Here is a 15240-nt window from a genome sequence, read left to right as displayed (position 1 = left end):
CTTTTTCAGACCCTGGAATTTCTTCACCTCATGTCTAAGTTCAGAGAAATGGGCTTTGAGCAAGGCGTTATTAAAGAAGTCCTCGTCGTTCACAAAAATGACCAGGAGAAAGCTCTGGAAGACTTAATGACCCGTGCAGGAGCCAGCTGAAAGCATCTCTTCTATCTCAGCTTGATTGAGGGTGTAGAGGGGAAGAAGTTCATCCCACGTACGATTCATTTTCCAGTTCTGTTATATACACACGACTGTGTATTTCTTTATTTTTATTTGGAATGGGATTGGAAGGGATGGGCGGGCATTAGGGAGCAAACTCTGCTTTACCAGGAAGTCTAAGCTGAAGAAGACACAAGTACGGATGTCTGTGGTAGAACTCTTAATATTTTTACAGTTTCCCTGGGTCAAAGGAACCTGAAATAGTACAGCTGAAGTGTTTTTCACTTGTCTTTCCAAACATAAGAGATCACTATATTCAATGTTTTTTTGAGCTCTCCATCCCATCCAAATTCCCCTTCCGACAACAATACTACAAATTGTGCATTGCCATTCTTGCAGTGGAGTTTAGTTTGGTATGTGGAAAAGCTGGATAATAATTTTCTAAGGTTAAAGCTGCTTTTTTTGTCCTTTGTGAAAGGATACATTTACTGGACTGTAGGCTATTTTAAAGTTGTTTATGATTATGTACCCTATAGTGCAATAGGAATTAATAGATCGGGACTAGCTTGTCATTTGTCACTGGCTGGGTGTTGTGTTACCAAATGAATGGGCGGAGAGAGCAAAACTCTCATTCTTAACAAACAAGAAGAAAATGAGCAAACCCAGCGGTGATTTGCGCTCCATCCCTGTGTGGGTCGAATTCACATAGATTCCCTTATAGGAAATCTATTCCTAGACTCTTAAAAGAATTGCAGCGTGAGGTAAATTTTACATCTACTTTAAGCACTTTCTTTAAATTGTCTTGTTGCCGCTGCACTCGTTTCATTCACACTGTTGTCAAATGTTACATTATGTCTTCCTCACCGCTGTAGTTCTGGAGTGTTTCCTTTACTATTAATCTTCATTATTAACAGCACCAAATTAATTTTCTTTTCATATAAGAACAGAAATCACATTGTTCTGTATTTTACATTTCACAAGACTTCAAACATCGGAAGCATTTCTGAATCTTAAATGCTAAAAATTTGATTCTGCAGAAACAGGTACTAATAAAACTTCAAAAATGTGTATCACTTCTTTGATTAAAGTTTTAACTCTGATTATTTTAACTTTGAATGATTGAACTATTTAGTATAACAAACTAGGTTTTGATCAAACTTCAAACTGAATTCTAGGAAAGGATTTTTTTCTCATAGATTGGTTGAGTACTGTAAATTTCTGTTCTTGGTGAAATTAGTAAATTGCAGTCTTCTGGAAATATTAGATTTCTGCTGCAGTTTTTTTTTGCCCTGGTGTTTGCCAGGTCATCCCCTCAACACTGTGCATAACCCACTCTCTCTTTATCTCCATGCTGCCCCCCCCCCCCCGATCTGCCTGCAGATGTTAAGTGTTTGTAACAAACAAGTTTTAGTTTATCAATCCAAGCGAATATGCCTCATGGTGTTTGCAAATTACTATAATGAACAGAACATCAATTCTACATTTTTGAAATTTTCTCAGTCTGCATTTTTTATGTTTGGATTCTCAAGTTTATTTGTGCTCTATTAACAATTATTCTTGGTAAGAATTCACATTAATTAAGTTAGAATGTTAATATAGGTAGTCGGATGCTATCACAACTGCAGAAGATGCGTGTACTTTGGAAATAACTTTCAGAGGACAATCATTTTTATAATTGGATCTGCTCAGTTCATAGCTTTTTGAATGGTTCCTGATTCCAGATACCTTCTGAATCAAATCTTGGCTTATCCAAAAGGCTGTTGTTGCTCCAAAATGCCCTGCATTAGATTTTATTGACACATCACCCAGGCCTTGTTGGCCTTTGCTAACTCAAGTGCACACAAAGCCTCGTCTTTAGTCGATAGCTTATTCCATTCACCACTCTGGGTTTCTCTTCTATTAACACTAATGTGTTTACATGGCACCTTGCACATGGTAAAGTTTTATAAGATGTTTCACAGATATAGCAAACCAGATTTGACACTGAGACCCTTGGGAAGTATTTCCATCATTTTCTGTTTCAATTAGTAGCACCATGTCTTCTGAAGCCATTGGCACCAATGAGGAAAAATTAAGAATTGCCATGACTAATCCAATCTTCACTTACCAGCTCCAGAACCTGGAGCTTATTGCTCTTCAAACACATCTACAAGGACTCCAGTATTTTGAAGTTTTCTGTCTTGACTACATTTTCAGTATATTTCTGATCTCTACCACTCACCTTAAACACTTAACAGATGCTGCATTTAATGGTGTCTTAAGCTACTAATTTTTTAAAAATAATATCATTATCATTTTGAAAGTTATTTTGGTATTAGGAAATTAAAGTTTTTGACTGAGCTCCTTTGTGGCCTTGGAGTTCCTCTTTTGATGGGTTATCCTCATAGCATTGATCCATCTATGGAAAAAACCTAAAGCTTCTCTCCTTCTATTTCCGTCTGTGTGTAAAGAACTCTTCAAACCCCACCTTACTTCAGTTGTCTTGCATCTTGCCTAAATCATTTGCTACATGAACCATAACTTGCTATCATTCATCTGAGAAAAGTTTAATATATTGTCAGCAAACAAGTATGAATTATTAGTAAACTGGAATTTTATGCACATGAAATATGTCTTTTGGAATCAAATTGTGGATAGACCAACATCAATAAAATTTGTTTTTCCCTCTTTGAAGCTAATTCAAAGTATCGAACATCACAAATCAGTTTGTGGTAAATTGAATGTTTCAATCCATCAGTGGAAGTCTAATTTCAAGATAACTTTTTAATTGGATTAATCAATACTTTAGGAAAACCTGTTTCATGATTTGGTGGGTAAAATATTCTAATGTGCCTATATATACATACTCAGTGGCCACTTTATCAGGTATGCCTTTACATCTGCTTATTAAATGCAAATATCTAATCAGCTAATCATGTGGCAGCAACCCAGTGCATAAAGGCATACCAAGATGGTCAAGAGGTTCAGCTGTTGTTCAGGCCAAACATCAGATTGAGGAGGAAATGTGACTTTGACTGTGGAATGATTGCTGATGCCAGACAGGGCGGTTTGAATATCTCAAAAACTGCTGACCTCCTGGGATTTTCACGCACACCAGTTTCTTAGAGTTTACAGAGAATGGTGCGAAGCAAAAAATATCAGTTGAGTGGCAGTTCTTTGGGCAAACATGCCTTGTTAATGAAAGAGGGCAGAGGAGAATGGCCAGACTGGTTTAAGCTGACAGGAAGAAAACAGTAACTCAAATAACCACCCATTACAACAGTGGTGTGCAGAAAAGTATCTCTGAATGCACAACACATCAATCCTTGAAGTGGATGGGCTATAGCAGTAGAAGACCTCACTGGATCCAACTCCTATACCTAATGAAGAGGCCCCTGAGTGTATGTAGTATACTAACAGCAGTGGAGGGCATCAATCAAAGATTCTAGCTTCATATCTCACTCTCCATTGTTTAAACCTACTGATATATTTTGTTGACATTCTGCGTGAATAAATGAATTAACTCTACCAATATCACTCAACTGGAAAGTTCATGAAATTCACATTATGAATATCTTTTCAATGTTTTCCAAATAAGTCAAAGTTGACAGTAAAAATCTCTCTACGGCTATCATCAGGATTTTTGGTTGTTAGTACAGTTTTGATTGTATTTTCAATTCTGTTCTTTTTTTAACTTTGGTTGAAATAAAACAATATATTCTTACCCACCCAATACATATGCTGCTTCTGGGGGGAAAAATGTGGGCAAGGAGTTTCATATTTTCCCTCGCACTCTCTTACTTTAGTAATACTGTATTATAGATGGAAAAAGACTACAGAAAGACAATATGCGACAATGTAGGTCTGGGGGTAGGAGAAACAAAGGAGGTGTGGTTTCATATAAGGGGTTATCAGTTTAGGGTGAGGAGAATGTCTTCTCAAAGAATAGCAAATCTTTGGAATTCTCTATCTCTGAGAGTCACAGAAGCTGAATCATTGAATATATGCAAGGTTGAAATGGACAGATTAGTGATCTACAGGGGAGTTGAGGGTTATGTAGCATAGGCTCAAGTTTACACGAGTCAGAACCTGAATGAATGTTGGAGCAGGCTTGAGAGATTATATGGTCTATTCCCGCACTTATGTTCATAGTCATGGAGCCATACAGTATGAAGTCAGGAAATTCAGCCCAATTAATTCACACCAGTCTCGGTCCAAAACATTAACTATTCATTTCCCTCAATAGATGCTGCCTGACCTTCTGAGTTCCTCCAGCATTCTATGTGTATAGTTCATAACTGAGCATAGTGGTGCATGGCCAAGTGGTTAAGGCTTTGGGCTAGATAGATAGATAGATAATCTGAAGGTCATTGGTTCGAGCCTCAGCCAAGACAGTGTGTGTGTCCTTGAGCAAGGCACTTAACCACACACTGCTCCTGCACGTTTATAGCCCAGTAGTGGCGGTTGGTGCAGTATGGACAAGACAAGAGCAAGGCTTTAGTTCGGGCGTTCCCAACCTGGGGTCCAATATTGCTTAAATATTGGTCCTTGGCATATAAAAGGTTGGAAACCCTTGTTTTAATTAATCTTATTTCCTACATTTAGCACTTTTCTATTCTGTGTACCAGTCCAAGTGCTCTTTAAACTTCACATTGGTAGTGTAGGGGTTAGTGCAATGCTATTACAGCTCGGGTGTCGGAGTTCAGAGCTCAATTCCAGCGTCACCTATATGGAGTCTGTCCGTCCTCACTGTGGAATGTGTGGGTTTTCTCCAGGTGCTCCGGTTTCCTCCCACAGTCCAAAGGAGTACCGGTTGGTAGGTTATTTAGTCATTGTAAATTGTCCGTGATTAGGCTATGGTTGAATCACAGGTTGTTGGGGCAGCACAGTTCAAATGTGTGGAAGGGCCTGTTTTGCGCTGTATCTCTAAATTAAAGAAAAATAAACTTTGTAATTGTATCTGCCATCACCACCACCAGCAAAAATTTGCCCCTCAGCTTCCTTTAAATCTTTCCCTCTCATCTTAAATTTGTGAATCTTTCCTGTACCCTCCAGCTTAATCACAACACTATGGCCAAGGACTGCACAAAATAATCCAGGTGTAGCCTTGCCAATGTCTTGTAGAGCTATAACTTGATGTCCTTATACTTCTACTGTATGCTGTATCAGCTGAAGGCAAGCATGCCATGTGCCTCTTTCACCACCTTGCCTAACTATCATCACTTTTTAAGGAACTTTTTTTAATATCCTTTCCCTATCATTCTCTGTACATTCTGCCTTAGTTCAGCTTCCCAAAATGTGTCGCTTTGTACTTGTCCAAGTCAAAGTCTATCTGCCAATCCTTTGCCAACTTTTCCAGTTCATCTAGATCCTGTTGTAACTGTTCTTACTGTCCACCACACCACCAATTGTGTCTTCCACAGTCTTACATGCCATTCTAACTACATTCTCATCCAAGTTGTAAATATAGATGACAAACAACAAAGGTCACAGCACTGATCCCTGCAGCACACTATGAGTCACAATCCTCCTAATGAAAAAAAACCCTCCACTTCCATTCTCTAACTCCTCCTACATATGTCTTATGGTCCCGTGATCTGGTTTGCAAATTTAGCCAGTGTTGTCTGGTCGGATATGGGCCAATTAACATATCTACAGATTTGTTAAGAGCAAATTGATTTCAAAGGACCAAATTGGTCCTCCGGAAGATCAGAATGGCTATCTAGGCACAGAGCCAAAAGAGATAGGCCCTTCAATCCATGCTGCCTATTAACCCCACCCTAATCAAAGGACAATTTACAATGACCAATTAACCTACCAACAGGTATGTCTTTGGACTGTGGGAGGAAACCGGGGCACCCAGAGAAAATCCAGGCAGCCACAGGGAGAACGTACAAACTCCTTTCAGGCAGCTGTGGGAATTGAACTTGGGTCGCTGGAACTGTAAAGCGTTGTGCTAACCATATGCTTTGCTGTCCTGAGGTAAATTGGGATGGACAAATTCCCAGGGCCTAACAAGGTGTTCCCCTGGACCCAGTGGGAGGCAAGTACAGAAATTACAGGGACCCTACAGAGATATTTAAATCATCCTAAGTGACGGGTGAGGTCCCAGAGGACTAGAAGATAGCTAATGTTGTTCTGTTGTTTAAGAAAGGCTCTAAGAATAAACCAGTGAGCCTGACATCAGTAGCGGGAAAGTTATTGGAAGGTCACTGGGTATATGAGTATTTGATTAGACGTGGACTGATTAGAGATGGTCAGCATATCTTTGTACATGATAGGTCATGTCTAACCAATATTGTAGAATTTTTTTGAGTATGTTAGCAGGAAAGTTGATGAAGGTAAGGCAGTTGATGTTGTCTACATGGACTTCAGCAAGGCATTTGACAAGGTCCCGCATGGGATGTTGGTCAAGAATGTTTAGTCACTTGGCATTCAAGGTGAGATAGTAAATTGGATTAGACATTAGCTTTGCGGAAGAAGCCAGAGAGTGGTAGTAGAGGGTTTCATTTCTGATTGGAGGCCTGTTACTAGTGGTGTGCTCTAGGAATCTGTGTTCTGTGGTAGAACAAAGGGAGCTGGGAATACAGGCCCATAATTCATTGAAAGTGATGTCACGGGTAAATAGGATTGTAAAGAAAGCTTTTGGCACATTTGCCTTGATAGATCAAAGTGTTGAGTACAGGAGTTGGGATGGTATGTTAAAGTGGTATAAGACATTGGTGAGGCCTAATTTGGAGTATTGTGTGCAGCTTTAGTCACCTACCTACAGGAAAGATGTAAATAAGATTGAAAAAGTACAGGAAAAATTTACAAGGATGTTGCCAGAACAGGAAGACCTGAGTTGTAAGGAAAGATTGAATAGGTTTGAACTTTATTCCCTAGAAGATTGAGGAGAGATTTGATAGAGGTATACAAAATTATGAGTGGTATAGATTGGGTAAATGCAAGCAGGCTTTTTCCACTGAGGTTGGGTGAGACTGCAACTAGAGTTCATGGGTTAAGGGTGAAAGGTGAAATGTTTAAGAGGAACGTGAGGGGAAATTTCTTCACTCAGAGGTTAGTGAAAGTGTGGAATGAGCTGCCAACACAAATGGTGGATGCAATTTCAATTTAAACATTTAAGAGAAGTTTAGACGTACATGGATGGGAGAGGTATGCAGGGCTGTTGTCTGTGTGCAGGCCAAAAGAGACTAGGCCGTTTAAATGGTTTGGCACCAGCTAGCTGGGCTGAAGGGCCTGTTTCTAACAAGGGAATCGTGGAGGAGCCATCTCTTTGGAAAGTGGAAGGGGGGTGGTTAAGATATGTTTTGTGGTAGGATCCCTTTGGAGAAGGCAGAAGTTGGAGGATGATATGTTGGATACGGAGGTTGATGGGGTGGTAGGTAAGGACAAAAGGAACTCTATCACTTCAAAATTTTGTCCCTTTGGTAGCCATTTCTACCTTGGGAAAAAGTCTCCGACTGTCCATCTTATAATCTTGTACATCTCTATCAAGTCACCTCTCAACCTCCTTTGCTCCAAAGAGAAAAGCTCTAGCTCACAAACCTATCCTCATAAAACATGCTGTCTATTCCAGGCAGCTTGTAAAACCTGGTAAATCTCTGCACCCTTGCTAAAGCTTCCACATCCTTCTATAAGGAGGCAAACAGAAATGAACACAATAGGACAAGTGTGGTCGAAGCAGTTTTATAGAAATAATGTTTCAAATTCTTCCAACATTTTTAAACTATTTGATCAGACAGCTACTTATTTAGTATCACTTGTGGCAAAGCAGAACGGTTTATAACCAATGTATTATTAATGCAATAAATACCTCACCCTATACTTATGGAATACTTGCAAATTTTATGCTACTTTTCCCCTTGATTCACATAAAACTATAAAAGAGTGGAGTACAACACAGTAAAACACCAGAAAATTGGAAAGGTGAGAGAGCTGTCTAAATATTTATTCATAGCTATGTTTTTATTCAAACTGATTTTTGTCCATACAGTAAACCAGATGAACTGGCAGAAACTCCTGGATTATCTGCATGCCCTGGAGTGTTCCTTCACCCTTTTGCTTGTTAGTGCCTAATTCCAGTGCACGTATCTCACAATATTAGTTGATACCTGTTTGTCGTGTGGCTCAAAATGCCCTTACCTTTTGCTGGGCTGATGAGGTTTTTTTTTCTGGTCTGACCATATTTTTAAGAGTCATAGAGCAATTCAGCATGGATACAGGCACTTTGGCCCATCTAGTCCATGCCAACCAAGTGCTCAGCCAGCTAGTCTGAATTTCCTGCATTCACCCTGTATCCCTCTGAGTCCTGCCCCTCTATGTATCCACCCAAGTTAAAGATAGGACTGCGTGTGCCTCAACCACTTCCCTTGGCAGCTCATTCACCACTCACCACTCCTTGCATGAAAAAGTTGCTCTCAGGTGCTGTTTAAATATTTCCTCTCTTACCCTAAATCTATGCAGGTACCAATGATGGGTAGACAAGTGATCAGGTTCTGCATCAAGAATTCAGGGAATTAGGTGCTGAGTTAAAGAGTAGGACCTCTAGGGTTGTGATTTTAGGATTGCTACCCATGCCATGTGCTAGTGAGGCCAGAACTAGGAAGATTATACAGTTTATCATGTGGCTGAGGAGTTGGTAAAGGAGGGAGGCCACAAGATTTTTGGATCATCGGGCTCTCTTCCATGGAAGGAGTTACCTGTACAGAAGGGATGGACTGCATCTGAACTGGACAGGGGCTAATAACATAGTGGAAAGGTTTGTTAATGCTGCCCTGTGGGATTTAAACTTGAGTTGAAGGGGAATGGGAACCAGAGTGCCAGAACAGTTCGTGGAGAGATTGTGAAGGCAAATGTTGGTAAGACCTCAAAGTCAGGAATCAAAAGGTTGAGCATGGTGCGACTAGTGTCCTGAACTATGTATATTTCAATGCAAGAAGTATTGTAGGAAAGGCAGATGAACTCAGGGCATGGATCAACACCTGGAATTATGATGTTGTAGCCATCATTGAGACTTAGTTACAGGAGGGGAAAGACTGGCAGCCCAATATTCTGGGGTACCATTATTTTAGACATGACAGAGCGGGAGGGATTAAAAGAGAAAGGGTGGCATTACTAGTCAGGGAAAATACCACGGCAGTGCTCTGTCAGGGCAGACTGGGAACTCAACTAGTGAGACATTATGGGTGGAACTGAAAAAAAAGAAAGGTTTGATCATGGTAATGGGGCTATATTACAGAACACCCAACAGTTCTTGGGATTTAGAGGAACAAATTTGTAAAGAGATCGCAGACTGTTGCAAGAAACATAAGATTGTTAACTTTCCACATATTGACTGGGAATCCCATGCAGTAAAAGAACTAGATGGGATAGAGTTTGTCAAATGTGTTCAGGAAAGTTTCCTTCATCAGTACATAGAAGTCCCAGTGAGAGAGCTTGTGATGCTAAATCTGCTTTTCGGGAATGAGATAGATAGATAGATAGATACTTTATTCATCCCCATGGGGAAATTCAACTTTTTTTTCCAATGTCCCATACACTTGTTGTAGCAAAACTAATTACATACAATACTTAACTCAGTAAAAAATATGATATGCATCTAAATCACTATCTCAAAAAGCATTAATAATAGCTTTTAAAAAGTTCTTAAGTCCTGGCGGTAAAATTGTAAAGCCTAATGGCATTGGGGAGTATTGACCTCTTCATCCTGTCTGAGGAGCATTGCATCGATAGTAACCTGTCGCTGAAACTGCTTCTCTGTCTCTGGATGGTGCTATGTAGAGGATGTTCAGAGTTATCCATAATTGACCGTAGCCTACTCAGCGCCCTTCGCTCAGCTACCGATGTTAAACCCTCCAGTACTTTGCCCACGACAGAGCCCGCCTTCCTTACCAGCTTATTAAGACGTGAGGCGTCCCTCTTCTTAATGCTTCCTCCCCAACACGCCACCACAAAGAAGAGGGCGCTCTCCACAACTGACCTATAGAACATCTTCAGCATCTCACTACAGACATTGAATGACGCCAACCTTCTTAGGAAGTACAGTCGACTCTGTGCCTTCCTGCACAAGGCATCTGTGTTGGCAGTCCAGTCTAGCTTCTCGTCTAACTGTACTCCCAGATACTTGTAGGTCTTAACCTGCTCCACACATTCTCCATTAATGATCACTGGCTCCATATGAGGCCTAGATCTCCTAAAGTCCACCACCATCTCCTTGGTCTTGGTGATATTGAGACGCAGGTAGTTTGAGTTGCACCATATCACAAAGTCCTGTATCAGTTTCCTATACTCCTCCTCCTGTCCATTCCTGACACACCCCACTATGGCTGTGTCATCAGCGAACTTCTGCACATGGCAGGACTCCGAGTTATATTGGAAGTCTGATGTGTACAGGGTGAACAGGACCGGAGAGAGTACGGTTCCCTGTGGCGCCCCTGTGCTGCTGACCACCGTGTCAGACCTACAGTCTCCCAACCGCACATACTGAGGTCTATCTGTCAAGTAGTCCACTATCCAATCCACCATGTGAGAGTCTACTCCCATCTCCGTTAGTTTGTGCCTTAAGATCTTGGGCTGGATGGTGTTAAAGGCACTAGAGAAGTCAAGGAATGTAATCCTCACAGCACAACTGACCCCCTCTAGGTGAGAGTGTGATTTGTGCAGCAAATACGTGATAGCATCCTCCACTCCCACCTTCTCCTTATACGCAAACTGAAGAGGATCCTGGGCGTGCCTGGTTTGTGGCCTCAGATTCTGTATTATCAGCCGCTCCATGGTCTTCATAACGTGCAACGTCAAGGCAACAGGTCTGAAGTCATTCAACTCCTTTGGTTGTGGTTTCTTCGGTACCAGGACAATACAGGATGTTTTCCACTGTCTGGGTACTATTCTCTGCTCCAGGCTCATGTTGAAGATGCGCTGTAGTGGTTCTCCCAGCTCAGTCGCACAGGCCCTCAGTAATCGTGGGGAAACTCCATCCGGTCCAGCCGCCTTGCTGGTACAGATCTTCCTCAGTTGACCTTCCACCTGTGCAGCCGTAATCCTGGGCGTGGGCAAGGTCTCCTGTGAGTGGCTATTTTCCTGTGAGGGAAGTAAGCCTGGTGTGGATTTCTGTGGTGAGGATGAGATTGAGCTGTCGAACCTGTTGAAGAAGTTGTTCAGCTGGTTCGCTCTCTCCACATCTCCACTTATGTTCGCCCCCCGCTTTGCACCGCATCCGGTGATGATCTTCATCCCATCCCACACCTCCTTCATGCTTTTTTTCTGCAGCTTTTGTTCTAGCTTCCTCCTATACTGCTCCTTTGCCCCCCTTATCTGTACTCTGAGTTCCTTCTGAACTCTTTTAAGCTCCAACCGATCACCATCTTTAAAGGCCCTCTTCTTCTGGTTTAGGAGGCCTTTGATGTGACTAGTGATCCAGGGCTTATTATTGGGATAGCAGCGAACAGTTCTAACAGGGACAACTGCATCCACACAAAAGTTAATATAGTCCGTTGTGTATTCAGTGACCTCCTCAACGCCCCCACAGAGCCCCCCTTGCAGTACATCCCAGTTAGTTAGTTAGTAGGGCAGGTGACAAGTTTGTGTAGGGGAAAACTTTGCAACCAGTGACCACAATGCCATTGATTTCAAAGTAAATATGCAAAGAGATAGGTCTGGTCCATGGGTTGAGATTCTAAATTGGAGAAAGGCCAATTTTAATGGTATCAGAAATGATCTGGCAAGTGTGGATTGGGAAAGGCTATTTTCTGGTAAATGCGCACTTGAAAAGTGGAGGCCTTCAGAAATGAAATTTTGAGAGTACAAATCTTGTATGTGCCTGTTAGAAAAAATATATAGATATCAAGTGAAGGGAACCTTTGTTTTCAGGAGATACTGAGGCCCTCGTTAAGAAAAAAAAGGAAGTGCATAGCAGGTATAGGTAAATAGGAACAATTGAGGTGCTTATGGAGTATAAGAAATGCAAGATAACAGTTTAAGAAAAAAAATCAGGAAGACTTAAGAAAAGAAGGCAAGAAATTGCTCTAGTAGACAAGGTGAAGGAGAATCCTAAGGGATTCTACAGATATGTTAAGAGCACAAGGATTGCACAGAATAAAAATGGTCCTCTGGAACACCAGAATTGTAATCCATATGTGGAGCCAAAACAGATGGGTGAGATCATAAATGAATTCTTTGCATCTGTATTTACTTGGTAGATGGATACAGAGTCTTAACAAAGTGAGGCAAAGTGGAATCAACTTCATGGACCCTGTACAGATTACAGAGGTGTTTGCTACCCCGAGGCAAATCAGGGTGGATAAATCCCCTGGGCCTGACAAGGTTTTCCCTCGGACCTACAGGAGGCACGTGCAGAAATTTAAAACACAAACAAGGGAAAATCTGCAGAAGCTGAAAATCCAAGCAACACACACAAAATGCTGGAGGAATTCAGCAGGCCAGGCAGCTTCTATGGAAAAAAAGTACAGTCAGGCTGAAACCCTTCAGAAAAGCTGAGGAGTAGATCTTAAGGATATTTAAAACATCCTTAGGCCATGATTAACATAGAGTTGTTTGGGGAAGTTACCAGGAAAGTGGATGAAGGCAAGGCAGTGGATGCTGTCTACGTGGACTTTAGTAGGGCATTTGACAAGGTCCTGCATGGGAGGCTGGTCAAGAAGGTTCAGTCGCTCAGCATTCAGGATGAGGTAGTAAATTGGATTAGAAATGGCTTTGTTGGAGAAGCCAGAGAGTGGTAGTAGAGAGATGCCTTTCTCACTGGAGGCCTGTGACTAGTGGTGTGCTACAGGGATCAGTGCTGGGTCCTTTGTCATCTATTATCAATGATCTGATGATAATGTGGTTAACTGGATCAGCAGATCTGCAGATGATACCAAGACTGGGGTATAGTTGACAGTGAGGAACACTACCACAGCTTGCAGAGGGATCTGGATCAGCTGGAAAAATAGGTAAATTGGAGTACTGTGTGCAATTTTAGTCACCTACCTACAGGAAAGATGTAAACAAGTTTGATAGAGCACAGAGAAAATTTACAAGGATGTTGCCAGGTCTGGAGGATGTGAGTTATAAGGAAAGGTTAGGAATACATTTTTTAGAACATAGAAGACTGAAAGGAGATTTCATAGAGGTACACAAAATTCTAAGGAGTATAGATCGGGTAAATGCAAACCGGCTTTTTCCACTGAGGTTCGATGGGACTGCAACCAGAAGTCATGGGTTTAGGTTGAAAGGTGAGAAGTTCAAGGGAAACCTGAGGGGAAACTTCTTCACTCAGAGGGTCATTAGAGTGTGGACTGACCTGCCAGTACAAGTGGTGCACGCAAACTCAATTTCAACATTTAAGATAAGTTTTGATAGATATATGGATAGTAGGCAAACAGAGGACTACAGTCCTAGAGCAGGTAGATGTAGGCAGTTTAAATGGTTTTGGCATGGACTTGATAGGTCAAAAAGCCTGTTTCTGTGCTGTACTTTATGACTCTATGCAGGCTAGTGTGCTAAATGCTCTTTTTACCATCCTGTCTACCTTGAACAAACTATGAACTTGTACTCCCATATCCCTCTTCCCTTATCCTCCCCAGAGCCCTACCATCATAGCACAAGTCCTGCAGTAGATTGACTTTCCAAAATGTATCACATCACAAAAATCATTTGTCTCTTTCTTTTTACCTTAATATTTTAAATTATTATTTCTTAATTGTGCTAAACATTTCATTTCAAAATGAAGTGGCCACACTGGAAATATCATCCACCACTATATCCTGTGTGCTGCATGTGACTGTACATACTGTGTTTTGAAACTTAGGTCACCACTCCCGGCCCCCACCCTCCCACCAACCTCACGGAGGAACTCTGTTTCTTTTAGCTGTATATATGTGTATGGTTGAATGACAATTAAGCCTGAACTTGAAATTTGAGTGTATCATTTCAGACTTATCCACATTAACACAGAGGGTTGCAAAGAAAGCTTTTGGCACATTGGCCTTCATAAATCAAAGTACTGAGTACAGGAGATGGGATGTTGAAATTGTATACAGCATTGATGAGGCCTAATTTGGAGTATTGCCTGCAGTTTTAATTACATACCTACAGGAAAGACGTAAATAAGGTTGAAAAAATACAGGGAAAATTTGTAAGAATGTTACTGGGTCTGGAGGACCTGAGTTATAAGGAACCATTAAACACGTTAGGACTTTATACTTAGAATGTACAAGATTGAAAGGAGATTTGATAGAGGTATACAAAATTAAGAGGGAGATACATAGGATAAATGCAAGAAGACATTTTTCCACTGAGGTTAGGTGGGACTATAATGAGACATGGGCTAAGGGTGAAAGGTGAGACGTTTAAGGGGAACATAAGGGGAAACTTCTTCACTCAGAGGGTGGTGAGAGTGTGGAACAAGCTGCTAGCATAAGTAGTGCAAGTAAGCTGGATTTCAATGTTTAAGAGAAGTTTGGATAGGTACATGGATAGTAGGGGTATGGAGAGCTATGGTCCCTGTGTAAGTTGATGGGAGTAGGCTGTTTAAATTGTTATGCATGCACTAGATGGACCAAAGGGTCTGTTTCTTTGTTGTATTTTTCTGACTCTAACCATCATTTGGCCATTTAGATAATCCAACTTTCTAGTCACATCTATACTTACTGAAACTCCTGATTATTTTATACTAAACTACTAAATTTTGTTTCTTGGTCCATCAAACTTTACAATATTCAGTAACTCTATTGGTAAATGTCAATTACAGTTCATCAGGAAGAATCCCCAGTTCCATTTTGAATTGAATGTCAAAGGATTATTGTTTGTCATAATGTTTCTGATGGAGTTAAAACAAACTAAAGGTATTTTTGAAATTGGTGTAAATTGAAGAATTTTGTTGACCATGAGATTCTTTGTTACACAAAGCATAGCAGTGATATAGTAAATTCTGATCCTGCACAGATAAATTTATTAATGCCCTAAAGTTAGAATGCCTTTAAATTACTTAGTACTCGACACATTTTGAAATGCTAAACATGATATTTTAAGTTTTGGAAGTGATATGGAATTTTAATTATTAATCTGCAGTCAATTTTAAGAAGGCAAACTTGCAAAAATGTTCACTTT

General features: G+C 40.9%; 1 protein-coding gene across 4 annotated transcripts in view; it reads left to right on the top strand.

Moving 5' to 3' along the window:
• The window catches only part of ubap1 (ubiquitin associated protein 1), a 57236-nt gene extending 54405 nt beyond the window's left edge, over positions 1 to 2831 (top strand). For all 4 annotated transcript variants that reach the window (XM_073064206.1, XM_073064205.1, XM_073064203.1 and 1 more), the window contains exon 7: positions 10 to 2831. In XM_073064206.1, the coding sequence (XP_072920307.1) occupies positions 10 to 150 (141 nt within the window). In that variant the 3' untranslated portion in view covers positions 151 to 2831. The remainder of the gene's footprint in view (positions 1 to 9) is intronic.
• The last annotated feature ends 12409 nt before the right edge of the window (positions 2832 to 15240 follow it).

This window comes from Hemitrygon akajei, chromosome 13 (genome assembly GCF_048418815.1).
Source record: "Hemitrygon akajei chromosome 13, sHemAka1.3, whole genome shotgun sequence".
NCBI lineage: Eukaryota > Metazoa > Chordata > Chondrichthyes > Myliobatiformes > Dasyatidae > Hemitrygon > Hemitrygon akajei.
This window is presented reverse-complemented; position numbering and strand designations above follow the sequence as displayed.